This window comes from Episyrphus balteatus, chromosome 2 (assembly GCF_945859705.1).
Source record: "Episyrphus balteatus chromosome 2, idEpiBalt1.1, whole genome shotgun sequence".
Taxonomy (NCBI): Eukaryota; Metazoa; Arthropoda; class Insecta; order Diptera; family Syrphidae; genus Episyrphus; species Episyrphus balteatus.
Window position 1 is genome coordinate 64449304 of NC_079135.1, and position 16456 is coordinate 64465759.

The 16456-nt window shown below is 32.1% G+C and overlaps 1 protein-coding gene and 1 long non-coding RNA gene across 2 annotated transcripts; one reads left to right on the forward strand and one right to left on the reverse strand.

Moving 5' to 3' along the window:
• The first annotated feature begins 930 nt into the window (after positions 1-930).
• On the forward strand, positions 931-1699 carry LOC129911786 (vacuolar protein sorting-associated protein 33A-like). The gene is made up of 2 exons (XM_055989704.1): positions 931-1016; positions 1147-1699. Exons 1-2 carry the CDS (start codon positions 936-938, stop codon positions 1555-1557), a joined length of 492 nt encoding a protein of 163 aa, XP_055845679.1. The 5' UTR covers positions 931-935; the 3' UTR covers positions 1558-1699.
• Positions 1700-4282: 2583 nt separating this feature from the next.
• On the reverse strand, positions 4283-5033 carry LOC129911795 (uncharacterized). Its single transcript, XR_008771701.1, has 2 exons — positions 4599-5033; positions 4283-4542 (listed from the first exon to the last, which is right to left on the reverse strand). It is a non-coding gene; the product is annotated as an uncharacterized LOC129911795 (long non-coding RNA).
• Positions 5034-16456: the final 11423 nt, after the last annotated feature.

A 16456-nucleotide genomic window follows, 5' to 3' on the forward strand; every position in this document is an offset into this window, starting at 1 on the left:
TTCCGATTGTAAAATGGCAGCCAGGCGCTCAAACATGGACATGTTTGATACCAAAACAATATGCTCCCTACCGTGAAGCACAGCAGAGGATCATTGATAGTTTGGGGTTTTTCTAGCTGCAGGCTCTACCCTGTTACACCAAATCAACGGAATTGTGGATCATTTCCAGAATGGAGAGATGTTGGAGTCGATAATGGTTCCATAAAAGAAGAAAGAAATGCCTTTACATTGGCTCTTTCTGAAAGTTATGAAGCCAAAAATTCTTATAAGATCGTAAAACAGTAGTTCCGGGAAGACAATACTCCTGGCTTGGAATAGCCGTAACAATTATCTGACTTAAACCCAATTGAAAATTTGTGGGCCATCTTTAAGTGACAGGTAGAGAAGAAAAAGCACACCTCGGCAACTAACGTACTTGGAGCTTTGAAAAATGACTAGGAGCATATTCCTAGTTCTATTTTATTTAATTTGGCCGAGTCCAAGCCTCGTTGGTGCCGAGCAGTTTTCGAAAACAAAGGTTTCTTAACAAAATATTAACTTTGAACATAAACATTAAAAAATCCGGTTAGTTTTTCACAACCGAAATTCTGGCTTTACTTCATTTTTCAATTTTTAATTTTTTTGTATGTGTTAAAGGTCATTATTTTCTGTTGAAATTGCTTAACTGATATATAAACGACCTAGCAAAAATACTAAAACAATTGTTTGTTTTAGTTTTGTGTTATAAAATTTTATTTGATTAAAATGACAAAAAAATCCGGAATGTTTTTAGCAGCACTGTATATTAAAAACTCGTTTTCTGAAGAAAAAAAAAACAGTTTTTTTGAGTTATGAGCGATATGTAAAGCTTTCTTTAATTTTCTTCTTTTTTGCTTTGTACTTTCTTTCTTCTTCTTATTTTTGCTAAATTAGTGTATTGCTGATGTTGGTTTGAAATGGATTCAGTAAAAATTAAAAATTATAAAAGAAAAATCTTATTTGTTTTGTTTTATTTTTGTTTGTTTGTGGTCAATAAGGTGTTTTATATTCTTACTGAACAATCTTAAAAGTTTGTTTTAATTTGCCTGGGAAAAAAAATTCATTAACTTCTTTAAAAATGTGTACACTATTAACTGTAATCTTATTTGAACACATTTATATTTTCAGACTCTAAACCTAACGGTAGATGATGTTGTTGAAGTAGCTCCCAAGGATATAAGCTATGTGCACAGTTTTTACGCACCCTTAACCGTTCGGATTGTTGAACAAAGCCTAAAACCACTTGGGTGGCAATCTCTTAAAAGTTCTATAAATGTTCTCCCAGGCAAAACATTTGAAGACTTTCAAGCACAGTTAATTGGAATTAACGGCCGACAATCATCTACACCAAGTGAAGGATCATCGCTTAATGTTCCTCGTGTTGTGTTGGTATTTTTCGTTGGCGGTTGTACATTTGCTGAAATATCCGCTCTAAGATTTTTATCGCAACAAGAAGACAACAACGTTGAATTCGTCATTGCAACTACAAAACTTTTGAATAAGAACTCATTCCTGGACACTTTAATTGAATTTGCCTAAAAATATTTTGCTATATACGCTCTAGTTTTGTTTAAAATAAATATAATTATATAATAATATATTTATAGAAAATATCTGTATAGAATTACATATGTATGCAACTAACATTGTAGTTTCAAATAAAGTTTATATTAAGAAAGTATACATCATATATATTATTACGGTTGTCGAACACCCTTTACCGGGACTTACACCGAACAGATTTTAATAAATTATATCTTAAAAAAAGGCGAATTTCTGCCGCCAGAATCTGGCAAAATATAAATATTTAAATGTTTATAATTTTTTAAGAAATCTTAATTTGTTTAAAAAATAATATTCCAGCCAAAATGAATTTTAAAATGACTTTTTACCACTTTCCAATGAATCTGGAAATGTTTGACATGGCGTGTTCCTGTTCACATTAGGGGTGTTCGTATATCATTAGTTCGTATCATCAGGGGCGTTCGTTAGGCGAGTAAATTCTCCGATTTGCTTAAAAATTCTGATGGTTAACATTTTAAGCATTATTATACAAACAAATTGCAGATAAGTTTGGACAAAAATATGAAACCTGTCAAATTTTAGAAGTGGGGATGAAATCCTCTCAGAGAAAGAAAAAATTGTGCAAAAGTACGCAAACTCTTTTAGGACAAAATTATCATTTATTAAAAGAAAAAAAGAAGGCACTAGCTTTTGAAAGATTTCAGACTTTTGTCCGAAGAAATTTTTGGGCAGAAATTTGCAAGAAGAGGGGCTCTCTTTTTTGTAAAAAAAAAATTACACAGTTTCAGTCTAATCAAACAGGAATTGGGTTAAAAAAGTTGAAAAAAGGAGAATTATTTCTGTTTTTGGCAGTACCTAAACAGCCCTGTTACATGTAACATTAGTTATACATTTTTATTTCATTTTTGGCACACAAATTGAAAATGCCAACTTTTGAGGTTCTGGGTAGTCAACCTCCGTAAAAAAAAGATCACTCAAAAGTTTTATTTTGTATTTAAGTGCCTTATATCATGTTTTCACTAAAATCCAAATGAGATATTTTCGTAAACTATTTCATTTTGAATGTCAAATGGTTAATGGTAAATTGCTAATCCTCATCGAGGTAAAATGGATCGAAAGATTAATTTGAAATTAAAGGCCCCAACCCATAGAATCCGTTCCACCCGTTGTGTCAATTAATCCGTTGAAATTGAAGGATGTGACAGAAAGGGGTGACCCAAAGAAAACGTTGCATGACGGATTGCTTTTTGACAGCTCACTTTAAATTCCAAGGTGTGTTCGATATTTTCTCGATGAATGTGCACTAAGGAAGTTCTGATGCAAGAAATTGTTAACTATTATCGTTGTTCTTTTTTTTTTAATAAAATAAAATACGCTACTAGACTTTATGTATGTACTTGCTCTTCAGTTAAAAACAATTTTTAATAACAGATTATCATTTGTAGATATGACTTTGGCATAGTAAAATTGAACTCTACAACAGAATTTTAGTATTTAATTGATATAATTTATTAGATATATCATTAAATGTTACTTTTATTACATTTTCTTCACAAATAAACAACTAAAGTTCACAATTCATAAAATCAGAAAAGAAAAGAACACAGTTCTTAGTTCTGAAATTCCCCGGTGTGCACTCCGAAACAGAAAATCGAACTGATCTATTGTTGACAACCAATGTCAAAGGATACGACAGATGAAAAAGTAGAAAGTTGGGCTATTTCTTCCGTCGAATTCGTCAAATACAAATAATTGATTTATTTTATTCATTTATTACATAATACGATATTTTGATAGGAATAATTATATTCCACATAGTGTAGTTCCGATAACCAATGAAAGATACAAAATATTTTGCTTATTTTTTACTTTGGTGTACTTAGCGTAGTTCCTTCAACATCAAGTGCGGTCCTACCTTTATTTTAATTATTCTTTCAGATCATTGAACACTTCTACATAAGATGTTTCCAAAATGATTGGAAAGTGGAAGTGTTCATCGCTTTTGACAGGATCTTTGGAATAAGTTCAGTGGGGAACTTCCAACGATTGTCAGTATAAGAAAATAGTCAAAAGAACACAGAAAAAAAAGAAAAAAAAAATGTACAGCTATAGCTGGGATGGTGAAGACATAAACAAACAAAAGGAGGCGCGAATTGTGATAGAGTTTTGTGAATTTAGTTCGTGTTTTCCAAAATAAATATGTAAAATTAATTAATTTTTTTTAATTAATCGGAAATAAAAACTTTAAATTTGAAAACAACCGCGAAATATAAAAGTTTTTGTGGTTAAATGATTTCGAACACACAGTGTTTGTTGTAAGTGTGTGTGACAATATCCCAGCAAACGCAGAACTACAGAAAAAACCGGTGAAATATGTACGTAAAAGAAGTACTTCTTTTCCACTGAAAACAGATAGGAGCTCGGGAAAAAACTCAGTTATATACTTTCTGTATATAAGAATACGTGAAGCAGCTATCTCTTTCTTGCATGCAAGATGAAATAAATTTCCCCTCCATTAATAGTACAGACAAAAATGTACTTCAAAAGTGCATCAGCGAAGCACTTCTGGAAGTGGTTCTGATGTACATTTTCCAGTACTTTTTTACCTACAGAAAAAGCACTGAAACTTGTACTTTTAAAGTACTTATTTGGAGCACTTTCATGGGTTTATATCCGTATTGCTAAAATCCATATTTTAATTTCATCTGAAAATAAAAAAATCTTCAAAACAAACAAACAATTCTTTTAAACAACTATTATTTAATATTTTATTGGAAAAACACAAAATAGTTTTTTTTTGAAAACAAAATACATAAAAAAAAGATCCTTGGGCACGCCACTGTGGCCTGGCCAGTTGAGAAAAATGAAAAAAAAAAAAAAAATACTCTGCAGTCTGCACTTTGGTGGTAGTTTTTGTATCTTGTTTTGACTTTTTTTTTCTAAATGCTCAAGGCTGAAGCTGCTGTAAACTCAGTCAATGATGTCTGGAATTGATCGCCACTAAAAGACAGAAAAATCAACAACTTTATAATTTATCAATTTTATAATCAGCATACCATTATTTTCCAAATCAATTGGTGGTTGTTTTTGTGTCATTTTTTTTCTAAATGCACAAGGCTGAGGCTGTGCATTTTGATGGTGGAAATGGTGGTGGAATTTATGTGGCGTGCCGAAGAATTTGTGCGGTAGATTGTTTTTTTTTAGAAAATATTTTTCACAAATAACACTGAGAAGATTTTATTTATTTTTTAAGTTAAATTGTTCTATTTATCTATCAAATGGAGCACAGAAATGTTTTTTTTCTTAACGAATATGTTGCTGCGGCTATCAAGGTTTCACTAGAAAATATAAAATGCAGGAAAAGTCAAATCAATGGCGCGCCGCCATTACAAAAGAGACAAAACTTTGTGCATTGCATACATCGCTCTCTTTTCCTCCCATTTACCAAAGAGTTTATTTTTTTCAGGAGAAACAAAACTACAATATTTTGAGGGGAGAGATTTTGGTAAATGAGGAAACACATACACCTACAAAGTATAGACTTTGTTGGTGGTTGTAATTTCCCCTAAACTACTGAGGTTTGGTTTGCAGGGATGTTTTTTGTTTACATTTTCCCTGCCGAGATATGTCAAATTAGAAAAGGAAAAGACAAAGATAGTTTTTGGAATTTCCCTTTATGAAAAAAAAAACACCGCCAGAAACAAAACAATAACAAACGTTTAATGGCGTTTTTACCTATGTATGTACATATATAGTATATACATAATGTACATAAGAAAAAGGCCGTAATATTTGAAGGCTCCAGGGGAAAAACAGCACAAGTCCATTCCAACTCATTTCGAGAAAAATGCATTTTTAAATTTTGTTCTCCATACAACTTAGTACTTAAAGCACACAATTTATTTATTTTTTCAGCAAGGCTTAAATTTGTTTTATAAAAGTAAGGATGCCATCAGATAGTGGTCAGTAAATACTACAAAGACCTCATCATTCGTTTATTTTTGACAAAAAGTGGACATGTGCCGTTTTTCCCCTGGACCCTTCATTTGCTCTTTGCGTGCTATAGGGGCTTAAGTGTTGCACCCCTATTACGATTGTCAACTATCAATTCTTTGCCCCTGGGTAAAAAGGACTTACATAAATGATAGTTTACCAGAAAATCCGATTGAAGTTGAAAATCGATGAATTTTTGAGCATTGATCCTCTTATTTTTATAAGAAAGAGTTACTCTTAATTTATGTTTTTGATTCTCTTTTCATCAAAACAAGAAAGTGCAATTTTGTGACTTAACCTTTTTGTAGCCGGAAGCAAAGAATTTATAGTTGTTAAAAAAAAATTCGATCTCTTATTTGCTTTGAAAAAAAATTGAAAACGAAGAATGATGCTAACCGTGAAATGTAACTGAAAAGATCCATTAAAAAAATGACCAGTTTTCCCCCATTTCGATTTTAAAACATCAAATTCCAGTATTTATCAACTATCAATTGATAGTTGACAATCGTAATAGGGGTGTTAGGTCCGTTAAGGTACTTCCTAGGCTAAAATATGATAAGTGGCTATTAAAAATGAAAAACAATTAAATCACGTAGGTAGATACGAATTTTAAAATTTCCACTTTTGAATAGCGATATAAAATTTAATGGAGTGTGAATTAAATGGGTCTAAGATAATTTTTGGAAAAGCCCAATACAACAGCAAAGAAAAATCGTCAAAGGAAAAATTGTCGGATGTAAGAATCAGACAGAAACCTTACGTTCAACAATTTTTTTTATTGACGATTTAAGGTGGTGAATGCATGATTCAACATCGGTTCAAGTTCTTCAAATTGACCAAGTTTGAGATATTAGTTGCGGCAACCTGTTTGAAATAGAGTTAATTATAAAATGTATGTACAACTTAGGGAACCTAGAATTGCTAAATTTAATGTGCCATATTCATAGCTGTTTAACTTAAACTGGGGCTAATCCAATGTATTTTAAATGGGATAAACACGAGTTTTTTAGTAATTCTCGACTTTTTAAAAAAACACACTCTGTATTTACCTTTGTACCTACCTACCTATACTTTCTTTTTATTTAAGCATGCGAGAAGTCTCGCACGGGTAAGCTAGTAAGTGTTTAATTGTTTGATCTATCACTCAAAATGTGGGCAATTATTAGTGAAATAAAATAAATATATATACGAGCGACCTTAAAAAAATAAATTGTAAGTGAACTTTGATCTTTGTATTGCATTGTAAGGGAAAGCGACCCCGAAAAGTTATCAAGTAGATATTTTGTGATATTTTTATTCGCTTTGAAACACAAATGCTAACTAATCGATTGACTCAAACAATATTCATTGGAAAGAATATTTTCAATTGAAATCTTATTTTTTAGTTAAATTGTATATACAGGGTGTCCGGTATAGAATAGATAAGCCTTAAATGGCTTATAGCTATAGTCCATTGAAATGTTACATTAACCTTGCATTTTGGGTAGGACAAGATTTTTTTGTTTTGATCTGTAGGGGAGGTTAATGTGAGTATACAATCCAGTTTTCGGGGTTGAAAGCCCCCCCCCCCATTTGGCCACCATCTTGGGAAAAGGGGTGTTAACTGTTTTTTATCGATATCTTGCGAACCGTAAGTCCCACAAAAAAAATGTCTGAAGGAATTTTGTAGATAATTTATTTCTCTACAATTTTGATTAACGTACTTTTTTCTGTAAAATTGAAAATAAGAAAGTTATACTTGAAAATAGATGTACATTTTCAAGAAAAAATTCTTTGAAAGGCCATAGCTTTTTTTCTACAACTTTTAGTGAAAAAATACTCATGACAGTTTTTAAAGATCATTTAATTTCCAACAATTTTATGTGCTCATTTTGCAGATTTCGTTTATATAAAGCTGCTGCAATGGTTTTACAAAAAAAAGGTAACAAATTATTTTCGTACTTTTATATGTTTATTTTATTTTTTTTACTTCAATACAGACTGATTCAAAAAGATATGTAGGTTGGGTTGAAACAAGAAAAAAAATCAAAGTACGGGGGGTCCATTCCGTACCGTTTAGTGAGGAGGGCAATTTTCAAAAAAAAAATGTCTTACTTTTGAAAAAAATTTACTAAAAATCAACGGTTACACCTATTTTAACATGTTATATTTTTTTGTAAAGCCGAAAGCCTTTTCTTTTATATTATTTTTAATTAAACCTGTTTTATGGAATAGCTTTTCAAAAAAATAATTTTCAAAATAAAAACTTTGAAAAAAAATACGAAAAAAATATTTTGAACTAATTTTTTTCAAAATTTTATATAATTAAGCACTAATTAAGTTTTCAAAATTCATTGCTATAATGTGTTTTCAAACAAAAACAGAAAACCGGATGCAAAAAAGTCTTGTCGTTTTCGAGAAATTATAAAGAAAACATAACTACTTTTTTCTAATAACCCCATTATTGTTTGTTTTTACTTTAAAAAAGTATGTAACTATTCAATAAATTTTGTATAGTTTGTATTTATTTTTATTTTTCCTTCACAAAATACTATTCCATAAAACAGGTTTTCTCGAAAACGACAAGACTTTTTTGCATCCGGTTTTCTGTTTTTGTTTGAAAACACATACTACACTTATGAGTAATGACTGTTGTAAACAAAAAAAAATTAATTCTATCGTTATTCATTCCGTAACTCGATTATCGAAAAACGATATCATTCGACGCACAAAGGAGTATTCTGGTCGAAAAGCTGGACAAAAGTCGATTTTCTAAAAATCAAAATTTTGAATTAAAGTTTTTACAAAGCGGATGCTAAATATACATGGGATCATATGATGCACTTCTTTTTTTTTTGTGGTAAAGTGTTTGGTGTGTCAAAACAAGTTCAAAGTCAGCTGTTTATTTTCTGGAATTTTTTTGTAATTTTTGCTGATTTGGAAGTTATAGTTAGAGATTGATTGTGAGCAAGCGTGCTTTTAAACATTAAATTTTCATATGAAAAATACAATTGCAGGTATTGAATAATAATAAGGTAATAAAGTATTCATAATGAAAAAGCAAAACAATTATTATAAAAAACAATTGTATTCTGCCTTAGAGCCTATAGCACTGGATTCGGATTTTCAGACCCACCTCGTTTTATTGCGGTCACATTTTTCCTTTATTCTTATTTTAGATAATATTGGTAATTCTTTTTGAAATTTTTTTAATTTCAATATTTTTATTTTTCCAAACTTTTTTTCAAACTCCGATTTGAATGCTATTTAAGGTTTGAACACATCGGAAGGTATGCGGTAGCTCCTCGGGTAGCGGAACGGGTACTTGTATGAATATTGATGTTCCAGTTTGGATTTTTTTTTAAAGCGTTTTTTTTTTTTAGGTCAGGAGTTTGACTTTTTGTCAAAAAAACTGTATTTTTTAATATTATTCACAAAAAAAATATTGGTATCATCGTTTATTTTTGGAGTGTTATCACAAAAACTGCTTTCATTTGAAGAAGACATTTTTACAATGAGACTGAGATAGTGAGATGAGACAAACCTCTTGCATACCCAATTGAGCTTTGTCTCATTGCAAATGCTCTATCTCACTATCTGGAACTCATTCTCAGAGCTCAATCTCATGAGACTCAGACAAAGCTTTCTGCATTCCACCCAATATCGTTTTTTTTTTTGCTTTCCGTAACTCGATTATCATGATCATGAACACATTTGAATAGGTCATTGCAAAAACCACTTAAGTCACATATATTTTTTTTTTCAAAATCGATTTTACAACTCAAATACTAAATTAAGCTTAAAAAAGTCCTTCGAGATTCGTTTGCTTGAGCATGAAATAGTTTTTATTAGTTCCTGAAAAATTCAAATTGTTGCACTTAAGTTGTCTTTGAAATGTGCTTAGACGATTACACTGGTTAACAAAGGTTTTGTTGCCGAAACAAAAATATACTTTTCTGAAGGTTTTTGGTGTGCTGAACTCGAATCCGAAGTCAAAAACAACTAATCAGCTCCCGTTTTTGAGATATTACTGTTAGAAAATGCAAAAAAACGTTTTTTTTTTAGTTCTTCGGATATTATTCTTTTGTACAAGGAAAATTGTTTGAGCATATATATTAACGGTTTCTATAAGAACTGTTTTCCATCTTTCGATACCTGTTTAAATCTTTTCAATATCTTTTGTATTGCCCGAGATATCTTAAACTGAAGTCAGTGGGTTTGGCTTCATATATCATAAAGAAGATAATGACGTTATAAAAATACCAAACAACTGAGGATATCTCGGGCAGTAAAAAAGATATCGGAAAGATTTAAACATATTTAAAAAGGTGGTAAATAGTTCTTATAAAAACCGTTACTAAATATGCTCAAACAATTTTCCATATATAAAAGAATAAGGTCCGAAGTGCTGCATTTTCGGACTTCGGATTCGAATTCAGCACACCGAAAACTCTCAGAAAAGTATATTTTTGTTTCGGCAACAAAAAAAAAGTTTAATTTTGTTAACCAGTGTTATTGGTTGATAGCTAAATAGGTATCGTCTTGGTGGGTCATTCTGTTATTATAAAAACAATAATCGCAAAAACTATAATCGAAAACGTGATCGTCTTTGATTTGCTCTCGTAATTCAATCGCTATCGTCTCGTTTGTCATCATGAAATTGCATACTTGAACCACAAATGAAAAATAAAAAATAAAAATAAAATTGCAATATTATTTTCACACTTTTTTCATCTCCACCTTCAATTCCTTCACTTTTGGTTTATATTCCAAAATAAAACATATTTTCTTTTTGTTTAATTCCAACAGCAATGTTTTTGATTATTTTGAGCGGACGCCCTTTAATTTTTCTCAACCCAACCCAATTAGTACTTCAATAAGGAACCTTAAGTATGCAATTTCACAATGGCAAACGACACGATAGCGATTGAGTTTGCGATTATCGTTTTGAGCTTCTGATCGCCAGAATTCTGAGCGTCAATTTCGAGCGACGAGGTGGCCACGTCCTGAGCGGCAATTTCAAAACTCTACAAATGCTAAAATTTCGATGAGTATTCGGTTCACACGATGGAAATTGATGTTCGATTCCGTTAAGTGCCAACTTTCTTTTATTCTAAATAAAATATTATTATTATTAAAACTTTATTAACAATTAAATAAATTACATTGTCAATAATTATATTTAGCTGGAGCTGCTTGGGCTCTCAGCTAGTAAGACAAAAGATAAGTTTTATTTAAGGTTTTCTAAATTTAGTGCTGACATAATCATATATACATTATTTACATTATCGAATGTTACATTGCACAGTGGTACCGGTTTCTAAGAAGGGCGGCCATAGGAGATTATGGTTAGGATAGCAACAAAATATACTTGAATATGTGTGAGAATATATTTTTTTAGCAATAAAAAAGAATAATTCCAATGAAAAACAATTGATTGATAAAGAAATCTTGTATACATTTAATAACAAAATGTAAAAAGAAGCCTTGAATCAACATACAAACAAATGATTAGTTATTTTTTTTAAATTATTTATTTATTTTTTTTTTTTTTTCAATTTCAGTCATAATTTTTATGTTACATTTCAGATTTAAAGCTTGCTTAATATCATATATTTTTATAAAAATATGTACAAAAACTTGAGGAAAACATAAAAATTCAAAAAAAGAAAAAATTATTTGAAAAATTTTTAAATATGAGAAATATGGGTAAAATTGAAACAGTGAGTGTGAAAGAGTCAGTCGTAGCCCGTCGCACTTATTCGCAGACAAATTCAATTGTTTTAGAAATATATACATTATTTACATTATCGAATGTTACATTGTGGTTAAAAGGTTAGATAAGTTTGTATGAGCAATGGATTCGCTTATTAAATTGACTTGTTTGCAAGATATAAGATGACTTATGGTAAGCGTATGGTTTTCGTCGCAAAGGTGGCAAAGCGGGAGCGTATCGTTGGTAAAGAGGTGTTTGTGGGTAATGTTGGTGTATCCCATTCGGAGTCTTATTTAAATTTTTATTTTCTTATGTGATATATCTCTACGGTAGGTGACTTTTTCAGCATTAGGGTTAAATTTGGTGTAAATGTGTTGATAGCTTATCCAGTTTGTTTTTCTCTTGTATTTCCATGTCTTAAGTAGGTGTCTTTGAATGTCTTTTTTGTTGAAGGCGTAGAATGTGGTAAGAGGCTCTCTTAAAGCTGATTTTGCTTCAGCATATGCAAATTCACTACCCTTAATTCTATGGTGTCCTGGAATCTATGCGATTTTAAGTTTTCCGCACTTGGAGATGAGCTTGTCGCGGATAGATGCTACAATTTCACTAGTATTGTTGACGTTTTTTATGGCTTTTACGGAAGAAAGGCTGTCTGTGAATATGATGGTGTTATTGTTTTTTGATTTGTCGATAGCAGTAAGGATGGCAAACGCTTCTGCTGTAAAGATCGATGTGAAAGCTGGAAGAAGACCTTTACTAACAGTTGTTAAGTCTTCTGCAACAACAGCGAATGATGTTCCATTATCCGTTTTTGAGGCATCAGTGAACATTAAGTTCCATCCTTTTTGTTTGTGATTGTCTGCCGTTTCAGCAAACATAGCTTTAAAAACTTCATTATTGGTTGCTGTGATTGTATATTTACTAAGATCTGTGTTTATAAAGTCGTTTGGTAAATTCCAATGGCTTCAATTTTTGAGTGACGATGGGGATGTCCAGATTTTTGGCTGATGTTAAAGCGGAGACTAATGTGGATTCGAGTCGTGAGTGTTTCTTTCGTTTGAGTATTCTTTTGACATCGTTATTTATGGGTGATCTTCTAGAGGAATTAATTTTTTGTATGGTACTCGTAGTAATATGTTCTATTCTTTCGGGGAGTGATGGTAATCCAGCGTCTGTCAAAAGGTTCCGGATTGGTGTTGTACGGAAAGCCCTCATACCGCTTCTAATGGCTGCATGGTACGGTGTTGTGATGAGTTGAGAAGATGATTTGGAACATTAACCATATACAGCTAAACCATAGTCAATCTTTGATAAAATTATAGATTTAATTACATTAATAATAGTATTAACATTGGAGTAACTATTTTTAGATGAAAGGTACTTTATAACATTAACCCTACCAGTCAGGTTCTTTTTTAACATTGTACAGTGATTTTTAAATGTAAATCGCAAATCGAATATAATACCAAGTATTTTAGCCAAGCTAACATTAATTATATTAAAATTATTTAACTGTACTGAGATGTTTTTATTACAAGTATATTTTTTACATATGTGGAGAATTTCACATTTTTGTATCGAGATCTTTGAGCCAGAGTATTGCCCCCATTCGGATAGTTTTTGAAGAATATTGGTGAACGTGGTAGCAAGGAGCGCTAAATCATTGCAGTTTGAGTAAACTATCAAGTCGTCAGCATATATTGTACGACATACTGTGCTGTATGTGTCCACTATTGAACTGATTTCATTAAATGCAATTATGAAGAGGGTGACAGATAGAGGGGATCCTTGTGGAATCCCATTTATCATGCTATGGATAGATGAATAGGTACCGTTTGCTTTAATGCGAAAGAATCGATTGCTTAGAAAGGACTTGATGTAATTTAATATTTTTGGCCCAATTTTCCAGCTCATTAGTTTGTTAATAATAACATGGATGCCAATCCGATCAAAGGCTTTTTCGAACTCAATCATAAGGAATGAAACGTGTTTTTTTGCTGACAGGTGCGATGCTATGATTTCGTCTAGGTGAAGAAGTGCGTCGATAGTTCCGCGTTCTTGTTTGAAAGCCACTTGACGATTGTCGATAAGATTTTCTTTTTCAAGAAACCAGAACAATCGTCTGGATATTATTTTTTCTAGAACCTTGCCTGTACAAGGGAGGAGCGAGTTAGGACGATATCCAGAAACAACTGAAGAGTCTTTGTTTGGTTTTCCAAGATTGAGGAATTAGATAGATAGATAGGTAGATAAAAAATTTTATTTCCAAGAAATTTATACATAGTTAATTTAGTTTTCTTAACTTTAAAATTTAAATTTAATGACAATAACTTATAAAGTTGCCTGTCAGGTAAAGAGTTTTAATAAATTTGTATAATTAGTTTTAGCTTAGCGATTTTTTTATGAATACTCATTTATAATTAAACTTCGATAACGTAGTGCATTTTTAAGAAAGTTGTAGAGATTGGTATAATTTTGTCCATTGAGGATATTAAGAAAATGATCACGATTAAGATGCTCACTGCCTAGAACCTTCTTTCTGTACGTCTTGAATATGGGACAGACTCCTACAAAATGGTATGTATTTTCGGCTGCATCGAGATTACAGATTGTACAAATGCCTACAGATTCTCTGTTGAATGCTCGTGCATTAAGATTGAGCAGTCCACATCGAAACCTGAAAACCAAACTAATCATCTCCCGTGAGTTCTGATCATTGAAATAATTTGGAACTTCCATGTATTTAAGGTTGCAGTACTCGTCGTGAAAATGTGATTGTGTAGCTCGTTGTGTGTGTTCTATCCAGTGTTTTTCTCTAAGTTTAGAGCAAACTTTTATATGGATTTTACTCCACTCAGACTTTGCAGACCAATTGAAAACAATTCCAACTTGATTGAAGATTGTGGACCATTCACTTACCCAAAATATTTGTTTCCTGATGATAATATTTGACAGTTTACGTGTTAATCTGTTCTCAGGAAGAGTGTATATTTTTTTAATGTATCGGAAGTGCAATTCTAGTGTTGTAAGAAAGGCCTTGGGAAGTCCGGTTTCTATATTGATTGCATAGTTGGGTGTGTTATTTGGCAGAGAGAAACATCTTTTTACAAAAAACCGTTGTAGTTTTTCTATTTCAGTATGCTCAGTATAGCCCCAGATTTGTGCACAGTAGTTCATAACTGATCTTCAAACAGCTTCGTATATTTTGTATTTTGAAGATTGCATTATGTTTTTGTTTTTGATGAAATTAGACCAGGTTGCGTTTATTGAATTTTTGGAGATCGTGAGCCTTTCCGATAAATGTTCTGACCAAGACATGTTGTACGTAAGTATAGCACCGAGATATTTGAATTTATTGGTGATTTTGATTTCCTCATTTTTGAGGAATTATACCATGGTTAAAAATCTGGTTGAATAAATCTAGTAACCTTTTTTTAAAGGGTAAAGAACCATTCTTAAGCATGGCATAAGAAATGCGATCAAACCCAGGAGTCGTCCCTTTAACTAAGTGTAGACAGCTTTCTAATTCTGTCATATTTAAAGGACATTCAGTTAGAGCTGCGAATTGTATAAGATGGAGTAACTTGGTTGAGCATCAAGTGTTTTTCTCTTATGAAAGTTGGGTGGAAGTTTGTATCATCGCCGGCAAGTCCCCATGTTTTTGCAAAAAAATTCAACAATTTCTTGTGGACATGTTAAAGTTTCTGTTTCAGAATTTATGATTTTGATTGAGTGCGGTATAAAGTTGCCCGTCAGGGTCTTTATATCAGTCCATAGTTTTTTAGATGTGGAATTTGGATTGATGTTTGAGGTAAACTTTTCAAATGACAAAAATTTTGCTTCTTTTACAGCTCTGCGAAATTTAGCGTTGCTTTTGCGGTAGAAAATCAGATTATTATCTGTAGGGTGTTTCTTAAAAAGTCTCCAAGCTTTTTGTTTCGTTTGGCGGAGGTCGCCTAACTCTTTATTCCACCAGGGAACTACTTTTTTGTGAGCTTTGTCCTTTGATTGAGAAATAGCAATGTTTGCTGCGGATCTAATAGACTTTTGTATAAGATATGCTTCGTGATTAATGTTACACGAAGGTTTCCTCTGTGATATTTCTGTAGACAGAGTTTATTGAAATAGTTCCCAGTCAGCCCTGTCTAGTAGGAATCTCTTTTATAAGCGTACAGGTGTTAAATTGTTGCCTAATGAGATAACTGTGGTGATTGGAAAATGATCACTTCCGTGTAAGTGCTCAGAGACAGACCATGTGGAATTTGGAATAAGAGATGGTGTGACAAGGGTAAGGTCGACATTAGTGTAGGTTTTGTTTGTCGAAAAATGTGTTGGTCGACCATCATTCAAAATTGCAAGACCAGAATTGGTGATGAAGTGTTCGATTATTTTACCGCGAGTGTTGCATGTGCTTGAACCCCATGAGGGGCTCCATGAGTTGAAATCACCGGTAAGAATGACTGGGGTGTTGATATCTTATCTATCAAGGTCATTGCGAGAAAAGCTTTGCTCTGGTGGAATGTAAATGCTGATTACGGTGAATTTAATATTTGATTCGATTTGTACTCCTACTGCTGCTATATTTGAATTGATTTGGATAAAATTATGTGGAACAGATTTGTGGACGAGAAGGGATACTCCCTGCTTACATGAAGTGTTGGAAGTCAAATTATAAAAGCAAGATGAATATTGCTTTGGACAGTGAGGTTGTGAATTGTGTTTGATGTGGGTTTCTTGCAAAGATATAATACATGGTTTTATATAATTGAAAAGAAGTTGTAATTCATGGTAGTTGTTAAAAAATCCATTAAGGTTCCACTGGAGAACCCTAAGTGAAGGTTTAACAAATGAAGTGGAGTTTTGAGTATTGTTTATAAGAGGAAGGGGGTAAGTCAAAGAGTTGATTTGAGGTAGTGTCCGCTGATCGAAAATCGAGACATCCGAGTTCCGAGAGGAAGTTATTTGAGGAATAAATATTATTTTTATTGCTCGAGGCCATGATTGTCAGATTCTGACGGTTTTATGTAGTATTTATTGGTTTTTATTAGGGATTGGGTGTAGGTTGATATTGGTGATTGTGAAGTAGAGTTATTTGAAAGTGTGGTTTCTGATAGGGAATTATTATTAGAAGTATTTTGTGTAATATCTGAAGTGAATTTGGATGAATGCAAAGGGTAATATGAAGATGTGGTTGCTGTGGAGTTGATTGTGGTGGAAGTGGTTGGA

Coding starts and splice junctions, on each gene's coding strand:
- LOC129911786 (XM_055989704.1), top strand. CDS start 936: ATGGATTCAGTAAAAATTAAAAATTATAAAAGAAAAATCTTATTTGTT. Junction 1,017..1,146: donor GTTTGTTTGTGGTCAATAAG/GTGTTTTATATT, acceptor TTATATTTTCAG/ACTCTAAACCTAACGGTAGA.